Genomic DNA, 19621 nt, shown 5'->3' on the forward strand with positions numbered 1-19621 from the left:
CAGGCTGTGGCCAGAGCTGGCGCACACTTACTCAGGCTGGAGTCTCTTCAGCTGGGCTGCTGCTGCCATCTCCTCTGCTGGGAGAGGGTTTTCAGCCTTCCTCCACCTCTCGTTGACCTCCTTTCCCCTGGGCTGGGCTGGAGGGTGGGGAGTCCAAGCGCCTCCAGTGCCGAGTGCCTGCCAAGGAGGAGACGCTCTCAGCAAACCAGACGGCAAACAGAGGTGCCCTTTCCCAGACGACCTCTTGAAAGGAGCCCGCAGCAGGACCCGGGAGCCGGGAGACTCGGCGCCGCGTGCCCGTCGTCTCGGCTGACGGCTGCTTTTGCCCCTTGGATCCTGCTGCCAACCTCTCCCTCCTGGGGATGAGCAGGCAAACCCCTGCCCTGCAGCTGGGTGCCCGTCCTGCTCCCACCCCCTGGAGACCTGCCGCCCTGGGTGCCCCCACAGAGAGGGTCGCTGCTGCTCTCAGCGGTGTCGTACCTGGGGCGGCTGTCGGTCCTCCCCTGCAGACCAGGCTTCCCACGCCGCCCATTCTGCCTGGGCTTGCTGTCGCCGCTCTTGCCACCCGGTCTTCACTTGCTCCCACTCTGCAGACAGCTGCCAGACCTCCTGGAGGGGACGGAAACGCAGCAGCAGGCAGCATTAGTCTCAGCTCCTGGAGGGGCTTCCTTCGGGTCTGACCCGCGTTGGTGCCCCTTGCCTCAGCCGTCAGTCGGCAGCGCTTTGCCCCTAACAGATCAGGGGCCGTGGAGTCATGCCAGGCTCCTCAACTCATGGCAAACAGAGCTGAGTGACCAAAGACCTCCACTGTCAACGACCTAGAAAGGACTTGTCCATTTTCCATAGCCCCTGGCCAGCATAACGTGTTTCATGACAACCCAGGGGGCAAGAACAGGCAGGCAGGGTGTGCAGCACCCTCCTTTTCGTGAAGAAGATCCGAAGGAGGTGACAGACAGGTCACAATGAACGCGTGCCAAGGGATCCTTTCAGGATGGCTCTCTGCACAAAGAGGCTTTTGCCGAGTCTCAAACAGCACGGTAGTTACGGCAAGGCAGAGCACGTACCTGCAACGCTCTCCTGCAGCCTTCAGAGGACGGGAGTGCAGCGGTGGGCCTGGCTGGAGGAGCTGGCTCCTGCCTGCCTGCCTCCTTCGTCCTGGGGGAGCTGCCCGGACATGGGGGGAGCACACTGCGGAGAGACACCAGGAGGAGTCGGCATGAGCACGGGGCAGTTTCGTGTCCCATTTTCGTCTGGTATCAAAGCTCCCCAGGCTGGCAGAAGAAGCGGGGGAGGTGGGGCCGTTTCCCATGGCAAGGGGGAGCCTCTCCTGAACCCCATCCGATGGATGGGAGAGGACCGCACCTCAGGTCTGAAGTAAGGGCAAGCAAAGTGATGTGGGGTGCGCTCAACATCCGCCGCCTTCCCCACTAAGGGGCCTGCGATGGGGCAAACAAGCTCATAAAAACCGTGGCGCAGGTGTCGGGGACCTTCCCGAGTCCCTACAGCCAGAGTGTCCAAAGGGGATGTCCCTCCTACATGGGTGCAAGGATCCCTTTCACCCCTTCCCACAAGGGTCTCACCTGGCAGAAGTCTCCTTCCCCATGTCTTGCTGCCTTGTGCCTGGCCCCTGGCTTGGCAGCACGGGGAGGGAAAGCTTCACCCGCCTCTGCAGCAGCTTGTCAGGATGCCCCTCTGCACCTGGGAAAGGAGGAAGCTCTTCAGAGCAGCCCCATGGAGTGCGTTTTAACCGGGCTGTGGTCGCCCAGCGTGGGGCAGGGCCCCACCTGGACAGCAGGGACCCGCTCCCGTGCCTCTTCTGATCTTGTGCTTTTCTGCAGCCTTCTCGTGCCAGGTGGAGAAACCCTTGGCCACTGCTCCGCGGATCACCAGGAACTGAAACCTGGAAAGCAAATGATGACACAGGCTTGAAGAAGGGTGACCCCCTACCCTCTGCAGCTTCCCAGCACTAATCCTCCTGACTGTCGTGCAAGGCATGGCATCCCTTTCCTTTGTGGCCATGCACAGGTTTGATTGGCAAGCTCCCCCCAACACCAGAAAACGTCGCTTAAAATCCTCTCTGCGTGCAGTTGGTTCTCTCTGATGGGAATGACAGTAGGCTGGGCGTGAGAGACACGATCACGATGCCCGGTCACTCCAGGAGAATACACGCGTAGCCCCAGCTCAGCATTAGTTAACCAGAAACCAGTCAGTTCAGGATTGATCCCTGACTCCCTGCTGAGTGTCGAGCCCCGACAACGCACGCTGCTGAGCAGAAGCTGGGAAGCCACCCGCTCGGTCGCTCGAGGGCTGCAGAGGAAACGCACTCACCTTGGGAACGCGTGGGCAGGAGCAGCCTGTGTCTCCCGAGCGGTGGTGGCTCCACTGGAGACAGCTGCACCTGGCATCCACAGCCTCTGCAAAGTGACACAGAGCTGTCAGAAGGTTTCCAGGGCAGTTTTCTCTTGGCTCCCAAAGGAAGCAGACCTGTCTCCTGCTCCAAAAGAAAGCCACTTCTCCAAACCCCTATTCCAAATCCTCCTCCGTGAACATTAGCCCTTGCTCTGCTCTGGAGAAGCTGCACAGCAAACACTGAGACTGCGCAGTAACACTGCTGGGCTTTCTGTAGGGCAAGGATCCAGAAACTCAGCAGAAACTTTCTTTGCTAATGGAGAAGTCAGCGGGGGTGAGCATGGGGAAAGGCGTTTGACTGGCCTGCCACGTCCAGGCTGGCCAACGGCGACTGGGTTGCTCACCCTTCAATAGGCTTCCCAAAGACACTGGAGCAGCCCTCAAAACCGGAGCGACTTACAGTGCGAAGCAGTGCAATCCGGCTGGCCTTGCTCGCCAGCCCTGTGACGCAGTCGTAATAAAACCGCATGCACAGGACGTCGTCTTTGCAGGACAGAACGCCAATGCCCTTGAAGGCGAAGGCGAGGCGCTGCCTGTTCCTCAGCTGGAAAGAGTACAAGAGTACGGTCTCTTGCACACAGTTCTTCACCACGTGCCGCGGGAAGGAGGTGGCTTGCGATAGCCACTTGTAGTTCAGTGGCTTGATCTTGACATCGCCTGTAAGGAGGAGGAACATTGTCACTGCCACAGCAGGCCAAATTTCTCTGTAAGGTTCATAACAAAATGCCATAGAAAAGGTCGTTTATAGAAACAGCCCTTGGGGAGTGGTTTGTTTTGGGGGAGCTCAAGCCGTCCCCCGACCTTTGGAGGCAATTCTCTATTTCTCTCAGCCCTTTCCAAAGAGCAGAGAGCGCGCACCCCACCCCCAGGGGGAAAGTGGAGGGTGGCCGCTGCCTTCTCACCAGGGATAACCACTGTGGGGAACGCGAGCTCCTGCAGACGTAACGCATCCACGTCCAGCCGGAAGACGGGTCTTCGGACCACATACACCTCTCCTTCGCCGTGGAATTGCTCTTGGACCATAGCGAAGGTCCCGAGTCCTGTGACCAGGACACCCTGCCCGGGAAAAAGACAAAAAGGCTCATGAGTGAGTACTTTAGAGATGGGAAAAGGGAAAGCTTTGGAAAAGGCCCACGTTCTCCATTTGTTTTCTTCCCCTCCTCAACATATTTGCTAACCTTCTCCCTTGGCTGGAGAAGACCCCAGGCGTTTCCAGCACAGGGAATACCTATGGAATCGTTCTTGGCACGGACCCAGCGTAATCCCCAGTCTCTCTGCTTGGTCTCTCCACTCTGACCACAGCAAAGGGTGAAGCCCTGTTGTGTGCCAAATGCTTTCTCAGACTAGATCTGGACTTGGTTTCCCCCCTGGTTGACCAAGAAGCAGCTCTGGGCACACGGGGTTGTCTCGGCGTGCTGCTGTGATGCTCAGGGAGGGATCACTCCCCGGGGTCCAGGCTCTCCAGGGCAAAGGAGGACCAAGACGCCAGCCCACCTTGTCCAGCTTCAGCTGTCCCAGGATGTACGCAGACACAGCATCCCAGATAGACACAACATCTGGAAACAAGGGAAAGAGGTCTCAGGCTCCGGGCCAGCCAGCTCACAGCCTCTCGGCAAGCTCCTCGCCCAGGGGGTGACAGATGCAGGTGTCCACAAACAGCCCAGACAAACACCGCCACGGCTGCGGAGCTGGGCTGTGCCCCAGTTTCAGACTGCCAGCCTTACTCTGCTCCAGGGGCAGGGCTGGAGCAGAAATGGGGAGGTGGGAAGGGCTCAGGACCAGGGCTGTGGCCATCTAACCCCCAGAAAGCAATGGCACCCCAGCGCCCAGGACATGATCTGCCAGCCTGGTGGCACAAGAGGGTCCCCTGGGAAGGAACAGAGGTTCTCCCAAAGGAGACTAGTTCAAGGTAAAGGGTTGATTTACAGCAGAGGCATTTCCAGACGGCTTGTGAGAGCCCTGTGGGACCTGAAGGACACCCCAGCTCGTGGGACACAGGATCCCTTTTCATCCCAGAGCCAGAACCCCATGGCCCCGCGCAGCCCCCCTTGTGAGGGGACCGAGCCATTTCCACGGGAGCCTTGGGGCTCAGGGCAGCCCCAGCACCATGACCCGGGAGTCCTGGTTGCCACATTGTCCCGAGCCCGGTGGGATCCTCAAGCAGGGCTCTCACGGCCGCCCCCAGCCCTGTCCAGCCACCCCCACACCCCAGCAGCTGCAGCTTTTGACAGCTGACAGCCCTGGTGCGACCCCTCGGGAAGGAGCTCCCAAAACCCATACCCTTGGTGGAGAGCTGCAGGAGTGTGGGGAACAAGCTGCTCAGCTCCAAGCCGACGGCCACGGTGCAGCAGCCCTCCATCGCGCTTGCCGCTTGCCCTCAGCTCAGGGAAAGGGATGCTCTTCGCAGCTCCTCGCCCAAAATTCCTTTCCAACGTGCCCCTGCTCTGCCTGTCAGCAAGGGTGCTGCCTGTCAGGGAGGGTCCCCCAGCGCAGCCCCGCTGCCTCCCGACCCCGCTCCTGGCTCTGGAGCAGCTCCGAAGGGCAGCAGTGGGGAGCCCCTGAGCAGTGCCCAGCAGCGCCCAGGCCTCGCCGGCAAGTGCCGGCACCGCCGCGGCGCTGGGGAGACCTCCCGGTGATGTGGGTCATCCCCCTGTGACATCAGCCCGCATCATTTGAAGGTGCATTATGACACCAGCAGGGAGACAGCACAAACGGGGAGAGAGGAGATAGATTTCCCCTCTTGTCCTGGGAAATGGTCATCCCCTTTCTCCCCACTGCTGTTCCAAAAACCCTGTCTGCCCCCTGCACCAACATGTCTCTGCTATTGGGAGCCCGTCTGGGCAGGTGGGGTTTGGGGGTTGGCTGCGGTTGGGCAGTTGCAAGAGATGGGATCGAAGGCCTGTGGGATGCAACAGCCCCTCCAGCGTGCCCGAACACTCCTCTCTGCTGTGTGTCGCTTGTGTGGCAGGAGTAGGATGAGCTTTACCGCACTGGTTTTGGCTGGGATGGAGTTAATTTTCTCCCTAGGAGCCCAGATGGTGCTGTGCGTTGGATTTGTGACCAAAACAGCCCTGATAACACACCAATGTTTTAGCTATCGCTGAACAGGGCTTGCACAGCATCAAGGCCGCTTCTGTTTCTCACGCTGACCCACCAGCAACTTGGCTGGGGATGGGCAAGAAGCTGGGAGGGGACACGGCCGGGACAGCTGACCCCAACAAACCAAAGGGATATCCCACACCATATGACGTCGTGCTCAGCAATAAAAGCTGGGGAAAGAACGAGCAAGGTGTGGTGGGGGGTGTATGTTCGAGGCCATGGCGTTTGTCTTTCCAAGTTACTGTCATGTGTGATGAAGCCCTGAACATGATGAATAGCAAAAGGTTCAGTTGCCCTAAATTTCGGCATCTGCTGCCATTTCAATTGGCCAGAGGAATTTCCCAACAACCTCCAAGAAGATGCCCCCAGATGTTGCCTGGTCTCTCAGAGTTGCTCCAGCAGAGCTTGCAGCTACCTGCACGTATCTTGGACCATCTCTAGTACCTCACATGTCACCAGGTGTTTGTGTCCGAGCAGCTCACTGCTGCCCTCCATCTCCATTAATTAGCATCAGAGCTGGGACAAGGACCTCACATGCAGGTGGCCATTTTGTGCACACCTGAACTGAGGCGAGAGGAATCCCACCTCCTTTGATGGATTTGTGGGTTTGTGGTGTGCATGGGAGGGAGCCGAGTCCCTTTCTGGCCCCAGGACTGAAAACACAGGAGGAGGCGCCTTCATTGACTCAGCTGAATCCCTTCCCTCCGCAGGGGTAAAGGAGATCCCTCCCTGGCACTGTCTGGGTGTCCTGCCTAGTGACGGGACAAGGAAAGGCAATTCTCATGCCCAGTTCTTTCCCTGAGATGAGAAACGACACTGCCGGAAAGAAATCTCTCTCCCTGGACGAGGAAGGGAACATCCGTGACGCCTTCGGCCTGTTTCACAGCAGGTTCCCCTGGAGCCCCAGGGACACCTGAAGGGAGCCCAGAGGGGGAAGAAAAAGTGACGCCTTGGGCTGGTCCTCTGCTGCTGAGCCGGGCTGGGCTCCCGGGACGGAGGGAGCTCCCGGCAAGTGGGCAGCGCTGCAGAGAGACAGCTCTGCCCAGGAGCAGCTCCTCTGCAAAGCGCAGCAGGGCTGAGGGCACTGCCTGCAGGCACCGAGGGGAGAGGAGCGAGGCAGAGAGAGGTTAAAGGCAGCCTGGAGTAGGAGGATCCTGAGAGCTGACTGGGGGAGGAACGTTGCAACCACAGAACGAGCTGAAACTGGCAGATGCAAGCAGAATGAAGAAGAAAAGGACCAAGGAAACAATTCCAAGAGAATGAGGTAACTTCAGAAGAAGGCCAGCCCAGCGACCAGGAACACCAGTATGAAATCAAGAGACCACCGACCAGAATTAAGTGATTGGACTTGGGGATGGGGTGAGGGGTGGTACGTTCCGGGAAATCTCTCTGTAAGGCTATAATTGGGGTCTGCGATCTGCAGTAGGGGTCCCTCCTTGGAGGCACCCAGCTCGAGCTGCTCTGCATGTCAGATAAATAAACCACTTATTTACTCAGCGGATTGGCGACTTGTCTTCTGCGAGCAGGAACCTAGGGCCGAGCCCTGTTGAGGTGGCACCCGCATAATTCCTACCATGAGACCGTGGTGGCGGCTGCGTAATTCCTGAAACAAGAAGCCAGGTGCCTGCTTCTGCCCTCTCACCTCCTCAGGCACATGTGACATCACAAGAAGCTGGAGAAGCCAGCTGCATGCTCCTGCCCCAAGAGCTGCAGCGCCACCGCTAACATCACAAGCGCCTGCACAAGCCAGGTGTTCATTCATACCCAAACAGCTCCTTACACACCAGTGACATCAGAAGCAGCTGTACAAGCCAGGTCCTGCTCCTGCCCCATCACTGCTCAGCCACCTGTGACACCACATGTACCTGCGCAGGCCAGGAGCTTGCTCCTGCCATATCAACTACTCAGGCACTTGCGACACCATAAGCAGCTGCACGTAGAATGTTCCGGCTCCTGCCCTATCACCTACTCAGGCACATATGACCTCACAAGCACATGAACAAGCCACGTGCCTCCTCCTACCCTATCACCTACTCATCCACCTATGACATCGCAAGAATCTGCACAAGCCAGGGGCTGGCCCCTGGCCTCACACCTCCGCAACCACCTATGACAACACCAGCACCAGCACAAGCCAGGGGCCTGTTCCTAACCTACCGCCTACTCAGCCACCTATGACATCAGAAGCACCTGCACGAGCCAGCTGCATGCTCCTGCTGTAACTGCTACAAAGCCACCGGTGACATCACAACCAAGTGCACATGCTCCTGGCCTATCAGCTACTCAGCCATCAGCGACAACATAAGCAGCTGCAGAAGCCAGGGTCTTTCTCCTGCCCTATCAACTACCTGGGAATATCACAAGCAGCAGCACAAAGCAGGGGCCTGCTCCTGCCCTAACACCCACTCAGCCACAAGTGACATCACAAGCACCTGCACAGCAGGAGTGTCCTCACTGCCAACACCCCGGCTTTTCCACCATCTCCCCGTGCTCCCCTCTCCCCCAGGCACCTTTCTCACCCACGCCACCACCTCCCAACGCCCCTGTCTGTCTCTGTGTTTGTGTGGCAGATGTCACCTCGGAAGCATTGTCCCAGCCGGGTCCCCTGCACCTCCTTCTCCCTCTGCTCTCATCGTGACTGTCCCAGCTGTCTGATGTGCTTTTTGACCTCATGGGTCCTCTCGTCCTGCCTCCCTTCTGCTGTTCAATCCTGTTCCTGCAAGACAAGTGACGACCAGGCGGTGCCTCCTGTCATGAATGAGTAGTTTGAAGGCCGCTTGGAAGATCACTGACAAAGAGATCGGCAAAAGGTGATTTTAATAGAAATTTATAGAAACGTGACTTAACAGAGTTCGATGGCAAGGTTCACTCTATTACTCATTACATGGATTAAGTATACACAGAGAAAATCGTGTCAGAGTTGCGTTGGAATGATTTGTACAGAGACTGAGGATAAAATGACCAGGTGACCCGCCTGGTGGATGAGGGAAAGGCAGTGGATGTGGTCTACCTGGACTTCAGTAAGGCCTTTGACACTGTCTCCCACAGCATTCTCCTAGAGAAGCTGGCGGCTCACGGCCTAGACAGGTGCACTCTTCGCTGGGTAAAAAACTGGCTGGACGGCCGAGCCCAGAGAGTTGTGGTCAACGGAGTTAAATCCAGTTGGCGGCCGGTCACGAGCGGTGTTCCCCAGGGCTCAGTGCTGGGGCCGGTCCCGTTCAATATCTTTATCAACGATCTGGACGAGGGGATCGAGTGCTCCCTCAGTAAGTTGGCAGACGACACCAAGCTGGGCGGGAGTGTTGATCTGCTCGAGGGTAGGAAGGCTCTGCAGAGGGACCTGGACAGGCTGGATCCATGGGCTGAGGCCAACTGTATGAGGTTCAACAAGGCCGAGTGCTGGGTCCTGCACTTTGGCCACAACAACCCCAGGCAACTCTACAGGCTTGGGGAAGAGTGGCTGGACAGCTGCCCGGAGGAAAAGGACCTGGGGGTGCTGGTCGACAGCTGAACATGAGCCAGCAGTGTGCCCAGGTGGCCAAGGCGGCCAACGGCATCCTGGCCTGTATCAGAAATAGTGTGGCCAGCAGGAGCAGGGAGGTGATCGTGCCCCTGTACTCGGCACTGGTGAGGCCGCACCTCGAATCCTGTGTTCAGTTTTGGGCCCCTCACTACAAGAAGGACAAGGAGGTGCTGGAGCGTGTCCAGAGAAGGGCAACGAAGCTGGTGAAGGGCCTGGAGCACAAGTCTTATGAGGAGCGGCTGAGGGAACTGGGGTTGTTTAGTCTGGAGAAGAGGAGGCTGAGGGGAGACCTCATCGTGCTCTACAACTACTTGAAAGGAGGTTGTAGTGAGGTGGGTGTTGGTCTCTTCTCCCAAGTAACTAGTGATAGGACGAGAGGAAACGGCCTCAAGTTGTGCCAAGGGAGGTTAGGCTGGACATTAGGAGAAATTTCTTTACTGAAAGAGTGGTCAGGCCTTGGAACAGGCTGCCCAGGGAAGTGGTGGAGTCACCATCCCTGGAAGTATTTAAAAGACGTGTAGATGAGGCGCTTAGGGACATGGTGTAGTGGGTATGGTGGTGTTGGGTTGATGGTTGGACTCGATGATCTTAGAGGTCTTTTCCAACCTTAATGATTCTATGATTCTATGAAAAGGGCAAGGGAGACCCTCCCCTTGAGTCACGAGGTTCCTCAACGGGAGGGTCCCCCTTACCCTTTTATCCCCAATCCCCACCTGCCCAATCAGCTACTCAAACACCAGTGACCTCTCAAGCACTTCAACAAGACAGGTTCCCACACCTACCCTATCAGCTAGTCAGCCACCCGTGACATCACAAGCACCTGCAGAAGCAAAGTTCCCATGCCTCCCCATCAGGAACTGGGCCACAAGTGACATCAACACCTGCACAAGCCGGGTTCCCACGCTTGCCATATCAGCTAGTGGCACAGGTGCGGGGACCTGGCTCGTGCTGGTGCTTGTGATGTCACGGGTGGCTGACGAGCTGTTATGGCAGGCATGGGAACCAGGCTGATGCTGCTGTTTTGATGTCACTGGTGACTATGGATCTCATATGGCAAGCGCAGGAACCTGGCTTGTGCAGGTGCTGATGTCACTGCTGGCTTAGTACTTGATAGGGCAGGCGCGGAACCCGGCTTGTGGATGCGATTATGTCACTTGTGGCACAGTTCCTGATAGGGCAGGTGTGGGGATCTGGCTTGTGCAGGGGCTTGTGATGTCGTGGCTGGCTGACTAGCTGATCTAGGAGGTGCGGGAACTTGGCCTAGGTGCTGCTCTGATGTCACTGGTGGCTGTGTAGCTCGTACGGCCGGCGCGGGAACCTGGCTTGTGCATGTGTTTATGTCACTGCTGGCTGAAGTATCTGTAGCTCGTACGGCAGTGTCATTTTTTTCGTGACATCCTCTCCCCATCCTGAAAGTTGTCCTCGAAGGCCGAGAATTGCCCCAGGGGTGCCCCAGAAGCCTACCATTCGGCGCGGGACACTTTACCTCCATCATCGCGCTGTACCCCCAGGAAATGATCGTTCAGGAAGGGCTCCCACTGAAAGCATAACTCGAGTAGGACTGCCTCAAGAATATGAGAGCGATGCGCCATCCTCTCCTATGCAAGATGCTCTCCCCCTTTCGACCCCAGTAATACTTTAGGAGTACGGTTTACAGACAGAAGTGCCCACTTGAAAAACGGTGTTTGGTTCGGTGAATCTACAGCCATTTCTGCAGACGGAAAAGCAGAGTTAACTGAGGAAATGAATGTTTCGCCCAATGACCTGAGTCCCTGGCCAACACCTGAGCCTTTGAAGCTGGAGCCAGCACAGTTGATACTGACTCCGAGGCTGTAGGGGCTGGAGCCACCCCGTGCCTTGGCAACTGGCAAGAGCTGCTGCACTCCCTTCAGAAAAGCTGCAGGCAGGGCTACGTCTCCACCTGTCTTTTGCCTGGGAGAACCAGGAGAACAAGAGTGGCCTCGAGCCTAACCTGGTATTTGAGCCCTGCATTGCTGCCACCCCAGTACTTCAGAAAGGCAACTAACAATTGCACTTGTGACCGGTCCCCCCTGCTCCTGACCCCTGGTAATATGGTTAGCATAACGAACCCCATTTTATGAGGCAAAGAGCCATGCCCTGTGACCGAGCTGGTCACCTAGCAGTCCCCTTTGCCCTCCTCATCAGGCCCTGAAGGTCCTGTGCACCAGGCAGACGACTTCTCCCTCTCCCTATCGTCCTCAAGTTTCCCGGGTGCCTGGCTGACTTCTTCCCTCCTTACAGGCCTTGAAGGTCCCAGGCACCCGGCCAACCCGGTTCTGATGACCCTGCCACAGAACAGGGAAGTGCAGCAGCACACAGAGCACCGTCTATAAAGTCCAGCAGCACTTTTCCCCTCTTCTCCTCCAAGGGCTAATTTGTGGAGGAAATGACAAATGGCACCTTCCTCTCTTGCAGGGCAGAAGTTTTCCGCCTTGATACAACACATAAAATTGCACGGGAATGGTGTGAACCTCACGGAGTTGCCTGGGTCTTCCACCTGCCCTACAGACCCAAAACTAGCAGCACTTACATAAAGACGCTTTAATATCGGGCAGGTACCCACCCGATGCCCAGTGGAATGAGCCCATTTTCCTGCTCTCTCCAACCCACAAACCCTTTAAAACCCCCACTGTCAGTCTGTTGTTTTTCTCACGTTGACATGAGAAAAGGACATATGGAAACCCATTTCTACCTGGGGAATCCCTTTACCTATCACTGAGTCCCAGGCACCCAACCAACCAGGTTGTGATGACCCCGTCACAGAGAATTAACAGGAGGACAAACAGGAGGAGGAGAAAAAGAAGGACGACAAACGGGATGAACTGGTGGATGGCAGGTGGAGGAGGAGGAAGGGGGTGAAGAGGACACGGAACATAGAAAGAGAATGAGAACAAGGAGGAAGAAGAGAAAAAAAGAAGGAAGAGGAAGAACATGAGGAGGAGCCAGAGGAGGAGAAAGAAGAGATGGAGGAGGAACAGGAGGAACAGTCAGAAGAGGAACACGTGGCGCAGGACTAGGAGCAGGAGGAAGAATAGGAAGAGAAGAAGGATGAGCAGGAGGAGGAACAGAAGATAGAGGAACAAGATACAGGACACGAGGAGGACAAACATGAGAAAGAAGAGAAAAAAAGAGGAGGAAGAGGATGATGAGGAGGAGGAGGTAGAGGGGCAGGAGGAGGAGAAGGAGGAAGGAAAAGGAGAAGGAGAATGAAGAGGAAAGGGAATATGAGGAGGAGGAAGACGAAGAGAAGGAAAGGAGGATGACATACAGGATGAAGAGGAACAGAACAAAGAGGAGGCGGTGCAGGAGGCGGGGGGGAAGAGGAGAAGAAGGAGGAGAAACAGGAAGAGGATGAGCAAGAGGATGACAGGAGAACAAGGATGACTAACAGGAGAAGGAGGATTAGGATGAAGTTGGGGACGAGTGGGAGGAAGGGGGAGGAAGAGGAGGAGGATGAGGACAACTACAGCAACGACAAACAGGAGGACAGACAGAAGGAGGAGAAGGAGGGTAACAGGATGACAATGAAGAGGAGTAGGAACAGGAGGTGCAGGAAGACGATCAGGAGGAGGAAGAGGGGGAGGACAGGAGGAAGTATTGAGCGCTAAATGTTCCAAAGCACGCATACAGCAATGTACAATGAGAAATTACAAATAAATATATGTGGTCACAAGTCCCCACGGTCACCTTTTTTCCTTTTTCCCTTCCAGGTGACGCTGGTCAAGCCCCAGGCACCTGCAGCCATTTGCTGTACACAACTCCCCTGATGCTGCATATCTGATACACGTTTAATAAAACAACGTAGCCCAGAGATTTTGTCTGTTCACCTTGAGCTGGGGGGAAGGTGCGTAGGTGCGTGAGGACGATCTGCTTTATCCCTTTCATTTTTAGTCCTCAGCAAAAACACTGCAAGATTCGGACTTGAGGACAGCACTGAAATCAAAGGGTAAGCGACCAAGAAAGCTCCAACCGCACACTTCCACCTGATGGCCTTAAACAAAACACAGCTGGGATCCTGATTGCTCGCTTCAGCCTGGAATAGTCCTGTTCCTCATCTGAAAGATCCTGCGTGCCTGGCTGAGGACAGGGACAGACACAATCCACACAGAGAGCAATCAGAGCTCAACCCTGCACTTCCCTTGGTCACGTTTCCTTGGAAAACTTCTTTGCTGGGTTGTTTGAAAATCTGTAACTGCAAGAACCAGGAAGAAAACCTCCCTGACGGGTTGACTGGAACTTCCTGGCTGTGGTAAAACCATCTGCCCTCGGTACCCCCATTTCACAAGAGCCGGCAGCACAGCTGGGGTGGGGGGAAAGGCACAAATCAGACCTCGGGGCCGAGAGACGAGCACAAGCATCTGCCAAGGGAGCTGCATCCAACCAGGAGCGCTCCCCACTTGCTTCTCTGGCAACAAAGCCCCGGTGCGTGCTCCCACCAGGAGGGAGAAACAACTTCCACTTCTCCAAATCCCCATTTATGAAAGACTGTCAGCAGACATGGGGCTGTCCAGGAGCATGAGAACCACATGAAGGCCAGAAGACAGCAAAGACACCTGGTCTGACCCCCCCCCAGAGCATGCCTGCTCCAAAGCGTGGCAGCCTCGTGTCGGAGGGGAGGCAACTCTACCTTCCCCTGGCCTGCTGGCGTGAAACATCGGTCTCCAGATGTGAGGGCTCGGGCTGGCGACACTTGGGGTAGCAGCAGGAACGCTTTGGCCTATGCACAAAGCGTTCCCAGAGCTTTCTGCTGGCATTTGCACAGCTCACAGCCCAGGACAGAAGCGTCCGTGACCGCCACAGGCCTCACACTTCCGTCCCACCTGAGGTGTGTATCTTAAATTTCACTTCCCACTGGTCAAACATTCCTCTTCAGAGCTCTCTTTAAACTGAGGGCTCGCGGTAAGGGAGAGAAGAGAGTTCCTTACCTCTTGCGCAGTCAGGGCATGTTCCCCTGCTAAAAGCGGCCTACTCAGGCCTCCCATTTGGGTAGGAGCTGTTAAAAGAGTAAAACCAAGTCTTAAGTTTATCCATTTGCTTGTTTAAAGAACCTACCATTTGCAGCGTTAAGCCCCCAGAAGACTACTTGCCACAGACACTCTAAGCAAGCTGCCATAAAAGGCAGCTCAAGAGAATCACAAATAACCATTTCTGTACTCTCTGGGAGAGGCTTTCAAGGCTCTTTAAAGGATTTAATTGGATTTGTGTGCTTAACACACCATTGCGTGGATTTACAATTTTACTGCCAAAGGTTTCATGTACTACAGAGATCTTTAAAACAGCAGCTGTAATGATCTCATGCGTAAATATACACAAAGATGCTCTGATATCACGCATGTTCATAACTCAGTGGATGCTCCTACCAAGGGAGTGGCTCCCTTCCGTAGCCACTGAACAAGTAAAAGGATGGAACAAAATGACACGGTCAAGCTCTGAAGCAAAATTTCTATTTTCATTTAGCTTTAATCTAGAGCTGCATTGAGTGGTGAAAAGTGCCAGCCTGACAGCTCTGAAGCACAAAGCGCTTGATCCTCTGTGCCAGAACCGCACAGGCACTGGCCAGGCAACCTGCCTGCCTACTTGTTGCCCTGCCAATACAGTCTATAATTGAGGAAAGTAAAATGGAGATATAAATGTTCTTCCTCCGAGTATTTGATGCTGACAGCTTCTCGCCTCCAGCCTTCCTGCACTTCAGGAGCTCAGAAAATGACAAGAAGAGAAAGCAACGAACACTGGCACTGCACGACTCAGGGAGTGGCTTTTCCACTCAGAACGGTGGTTGCTCTTCATCGTTATGAAGACTAAATGTCTGGTTTTGGGGGAGTGCCTTGGAAGCAATGCAGGGGCCCAATTTAACAGAGTGTCATCTAGAGAGAGGGAGACAGTCTGTGGCCCAAACGTCTCGCACAACAGCCACAGTGTGAGAGAAAGGGAAGCGTTATCCTCGCTGTATTGCTGAGACACCAACTTCACTAATGATCAGACACCAAAGATAAGTAACCTTCCCCAGGTCTCACTAAGCATGCACTCACGTTTTCCAATTTCCTTTCCCGGAACTATACAAAAACTCTCTCTACAACCATAAATTACACGTGCCCGGGACCATTCCCTGGAATGGAGGCCAACTGGCACAATTACCCTTGTCCATTTGGTTGCGTTTTGTTGTGCAAAATTTGGATGCAGGGTAACTGCATCCAAAATGCCCACGGGGAAATCCCCTGGCCCATTCCCACTCGTGAGTGGTGCCGAGGAATTTGCGGAGCTTTCCAGCTGACGTGGGACAAACCTGTACCTGTAAACCTCCAAGCGATTTAGCACTGCAGATGATCAAGGTCCAGTTCACGGGAACACTCACCGGTGCTGTTTAATTCAATACCACAGGTGCTGCCACAAGTTTTCCCTCAGACAGCACCTCACGCTAACATACGCGGGGTAGGTTTTTTCAGTACTCTCTTAGAGCAGCAGTAAACAGAAGCAGAAGAAAGCAATATGAATAAACCAAGCTCATCCACTAACTCTAGCATAGAAGAGTGGCTCATTATCTTAAGAATACAGCCTAAAGAGCATCTGGCTTCAAACCCAATGTTCAACTGGAATTAATTGTTTCCCTTACTGTGACAAACAGGTAGAAGGGGGGGGGGGGTGTTTGGTTTTTTTAGTTTTAGATTTCTTTCTTTTAAATAAAAAAGGGAACAAAAGGTATTAAGCGTCTGCAAAGAGACAAGGCACTATCAAAGGATCTAGTAACAAGAAGTGATGGGGACAGAAATGGGGACAGAAAATGGGAAGGGTCAGCAAGCACCTAAGCACAACCCACAAGTGAAGCGATCCTGCCAGCATAGCACTTTTTGCCATCAAAATACTCGATCAGCAACAGTTCAGTCCTTCAAACAAGAGGACAGGAGAGCAATTAAAAAGTGAACAGGGAACACATATCTTGAAAGACAATGCCTGAAGAGGCAGTTAATTTGGAGGAAGGAGAGATTGGAAGAGATCTCCGGGCCCATCATAAACTCACTGAACTCCATGTTAAGCAATAAGGGGTTGGCTGGGTGCTTTCTACTTTCTTTATTTCCACTGGAAGGCTGTTGCAGAACCCAAACCTTCTAAGCCTTAAAGAGTTTTCTTCCAGTTTTCAGCTTAAATTTACTCAGGGCCAGGCGGCACGCATTTTCTCTGGTGCCCACACCTTCAGGCTTAGTAACTGCTCTCCCTAAATGGTATTTCCCTCTTCTGCATTTACAGGAGTCACCCCACTCTTCTCCCACTTGCTTTTCTAGCCGAAGCAAATCAAGAACTCCTGATGCCATCACGCACCTCCATCTCCCATGTCCCAGCAATCCCTGCAGCTCTCCTCTCCAGTTATTCCAGGGGGAGTTCATCTTTCTTGTACGTGAAGGACCAGCAGAGCAACCCCGTCAGATGAGCTGGGCTCTGTGCAATGGCATTAGCTCTTCTCCACAGTTCCTGAAAATACTTTGCCTGACACACTGCAGTGGAGCACTTCCTTATGCCCACATCACACTGTTGGCTCCCAGCTGCTCTCCTGTGCTTCCCTTTAGCTACCTGTAGGTCTTCTTCCCCCTCCTCAGTTTTGGCCACCTGAAGAACACCCAGCTTAGGGCTCTAAAATTCTTGTCAGCTTTTCGTCCACCAGTACCCCCGAGACCTTCTCGGCAGGGCTGCTCTCAATCCCTTCATCCCCCAGCCTGTATTGATACCGGGGGTTGCCCCGACCCAGGTGCAGGACCCTGCACTTGGCCTTGTTGAACGTCACGAGGTTCACACGGGCCCACTTCTCGAGCTTGTCCAGGTCCCTCTGGATAGCATCCTGTCCCTCAGGCGTTGTCGACGGCACCACATATACACAAACACACAACATATACAAACATTGCCATATGTTTACACTGCCTTCTCAGCACAACGTTTCTGTTATGGCACCAAGAACTTACGGGTACGAAAATTACGAATTTTAAGTGCTCTTTTAAAGCCCGTTATAGTTAAATCAACAGTAGTGAGAAAACAGTCAAGAATTTGACTTGCAGAATGGGAGATGATTCGTGACTATCTCAACAGCTTTTACTATTGATGAAGCTTACAACCACCTCACTACCTGGGAATGACATTCTTTGTTAGGATTGGTCTGGTTAGAAACTCAGCAGGCTGGCTCGTTCATCACTGCAATTCTTCAGTCGGAGGAAAGAAAGAACTGAGGAAGACCTAAGCAGAAAGGCGGCCAGCAGGTACCAGTTTCAATTAACTTTCACCTGGGTGCAGAATGAAGCTTCTTTCTAAACATAAAAATTGCATCTCTGTCAGGGTATTGGCTCCTCCAGGAAGTGTCTTTTTTCCACCCTTTGCCTCACTAAAGAGCTTTTTGGCCAGATGCTTTTCTTCTGATGCAGAAATGTGAAAGTATTGGCAATCTTGCACATTTGCCGAGGAAAGCTGTTGCCCACTTAGCTCTGTAGCTCTGAGGGTAGATGCTGCAATGGTCACGCTCACCTGCAAACAGCGCTTGTCTTTGCCTTACGCCCTCACGTATCACAGGTGAGCCACGTCATGAGAAAAACATGCTCAGTTACAACTTCCTGGCTGGATGAGCAGGGACACCACTAGCGGGTCTGCAGGTCAGAAGCCCAGTGCTGGTGCCACACCTCAGGTTCTTGACACAATCATAGGTCAACATGAGAAACTGAAAAGTGGGGTGGTTACTATTGGAATGCCAAAAATAAAGGAGAGAGATGGCCTGTGTGGGACTAAAGGAAAAGAAAGGAAGATCTTACTCTCTCTCTATTATATCTTCCAAAATGAAATGGAATATGTAGAAAGCAATCAAGACAGGATTAACAACTACCAACAAGCAAAACAGATTTCCTGGATTTATTCTGGAATCCTATAATCCCTCTCCTAAGGAAGCGATCTGCCTTGAAGATGCAAGACAGTCTGCTGCATTTCTACGCTTGCTCAGCTACATTTTCGTTCATCAGTTAGCACGCAGCCTGGGTTTTAAAAGAGGTTGTACTGGATAGAAGGGTCAGACTTGGATTGAACTATCACGTGAAGTCGAGGGGAGAAGAATACAACAAAACATATTTACCACGAACTGGTATATAGGGGACAAAACAGGAATCCATTTGGCACGGCAGACTTGCCATGCTTTAGATGCTGCCAACATCTCTGTCAGAAGCTGTCGTTATTTTATGGGCTATTGTTATACTCATGAAACAGCCAGCCTTCATTGGCGTGAGGACTGGACTGAGACCCTGTGAATTACTGTGCTCACTGACTCAGTCTGCAGGAACTAAATTAATTAATAATTAGAAAAAAAAACCAACCAAAACCCACCTGTAGCACAAAAGAGGGCCTTCTTCAGAAATGAACGGCGCTCTAGATAAAACAACGGATTAGATGAGTTTCTAATGAATTCTTAAGTTCTCTGTCCTCTGCTTTGGCAGGTGTTGATTCAAGATCTCTCTGTACTCAGAAGCTCTACGGTTGGATATCCCAGCAGGAGCGGTGGGGGACAGCAGCCAGCCAGACCAAGACCTACTACTTGTTCTTTCTGTTAAGTCAATAAACCTTAAGGAGCATAAAAGTTACTCCTCGGACAGAAAAAGCAGAACGGGATGAAGGGGCTTGAGATTTTTAGAACTCGTCTCCCATATATCATATCCATATAGCACGAAAAACTTTCTTTTGATCACATTTCGCAGCTCCTTCATAGCCAGAAGGAATTTCATCACAGGAATTTTCATACCACTAAACTGGCAAAAAGGTGTACAAGCCTTTTTATCCATCTTTATCCTTTTACACTTGTTCCATAAAACCATTTTCCACTCTCCAGCTCACGATCTCACCAAGCAGAAAAGTCCTATCTGCCACACACTTGTCATAAACTAGGTGGGACATGACAAAGTTTCAGAGACATCAGTGTTTATAAGATTAGAAACTTTAAAACGCAAAGAAGAAAAAAAAAAGAAAAAAGGGTGGTGGGGGAAAACTTATTTTCTACCTTGACTGCTAGGTTCTTAAGCTGCCAGTATTTAGCTTAGAAATCCAACCCTCCACGGCATAATGGGCAAAAGAGCACGTTTTATGTGAAATTAAATTATGCTTCTCTTGATTTAAATACAAAAAGTGAGCTCCACTGCTACATTCATCCACAAGAACGCCCCCAACTTCACAGACACCCATAAATTATTTTTGTAAACAGCAAATTACTAAACATAGTACGACACTCCATGAAAGAGAAAAAGAATGCACACAATCAGCATCTTCCTTTTTGACTAGAAAATGAAAATCTCTAACAGCAGATAAGCCTGAATTAAAAATCCATCAAATCTAGACCCCACATGGGGTATGGGTTATGATACGCCACATATCTCGACTCGACTCTTGAAAGCAATCATGCGCTAAGGACAATTTTAGGTTGTTATGCAGAGGTTTAACTAGAGCCTTGGCAACTTAATCTGGGACACGAATGGTATTTGCATTACACTACCATGTGCAGTAAAGAAAACTGGTCTTGCAGTTCGATTCCAGCGCCGCATCCTCAAACAAAACAAGGCT

At 53.0% G+C, this 19621-nt stretch overlaps 1 protein-coding gene across 8 annotated transcripts in view; it reads right to left on the reverse strand.

Moving 5' to 3' along the window:
- The window catches only part of LOC142076650 (uncharacterized), an 86515-nt gene extending 66906 nt beyond the window's left edge, over positions 1 to 19609 (reverse strand). For 2 of the 8 annotated variants that reach the window (XM_075138951.1, XM_075138950.1), the window contains exons 1-10: positions 8519 to 8677; positions 8086 to 8224; positions 3312 to 3465; positions 2810 to 3066; positions 2329 to 2414; positions 1785 to 1900; positions 1581 to 1698; positions 1065 to 1188; positions 481 to 609; positions 32 to 177 (exon numbers count right to left, since the gene is read on the reverse strand). In XM_075138951.1, coding sequence (XP_074995052.1) covers positions 32 to 177; positions 481 to 609; positions 1065 to 1188; positions 1581 to 1698; positions 1785 to 1900; positions 2329 to 2414; positions 2810 to 3066; positions 3312 to 3465; positions 8086 to 8224; positions 8519 to 8559 — 1310 coding nt within the window. In that variant the 5' untranslated portion in view covers positions 8560 to 8677. Of the gene's footprint in view, positions 1 to 31; positions 178 to 480; positions 610 to 1064; positions 1189 to 1580; positions 1699 to 1784; positions 1901 to 2328; positions 2415 to 2809; positions 3067 to 3311; positions 3466 to 3903; positions 3966 to 4689; positions 4854 to 8085; positions 8225 to 8518; positions 8678 to 13977; positions 14046 to 15404 lie in introns of those variants that run through there. The other 6 variants (XM_075138953.1, XM_075138956.1, XM_075138954.1 and 3 more) reach the window with 6 other exon arrangements.
- Between the last annotated feature and the right edge of the window lie 12 nt (positions 19610 to 19621).

The sequence above is a fragment of the Calonectris borealis genome, unplaced genomic scaffold (genome assembly GCF_964195595.1).
Source record: "Calonectris borealis unplaced genomic scaffold, bCalBor7.hap1.2 HAP1_SCAFFOLD_77, whole genome shotgun sequence".
In the NCBI taxonomy this organism is placed as follows: domain Eukaryota; kingdom Metazoa; phylum Chordata; class Aves; order Procellariiformes; family Procellariidae; genus Calonectris; species Calonectris borealis.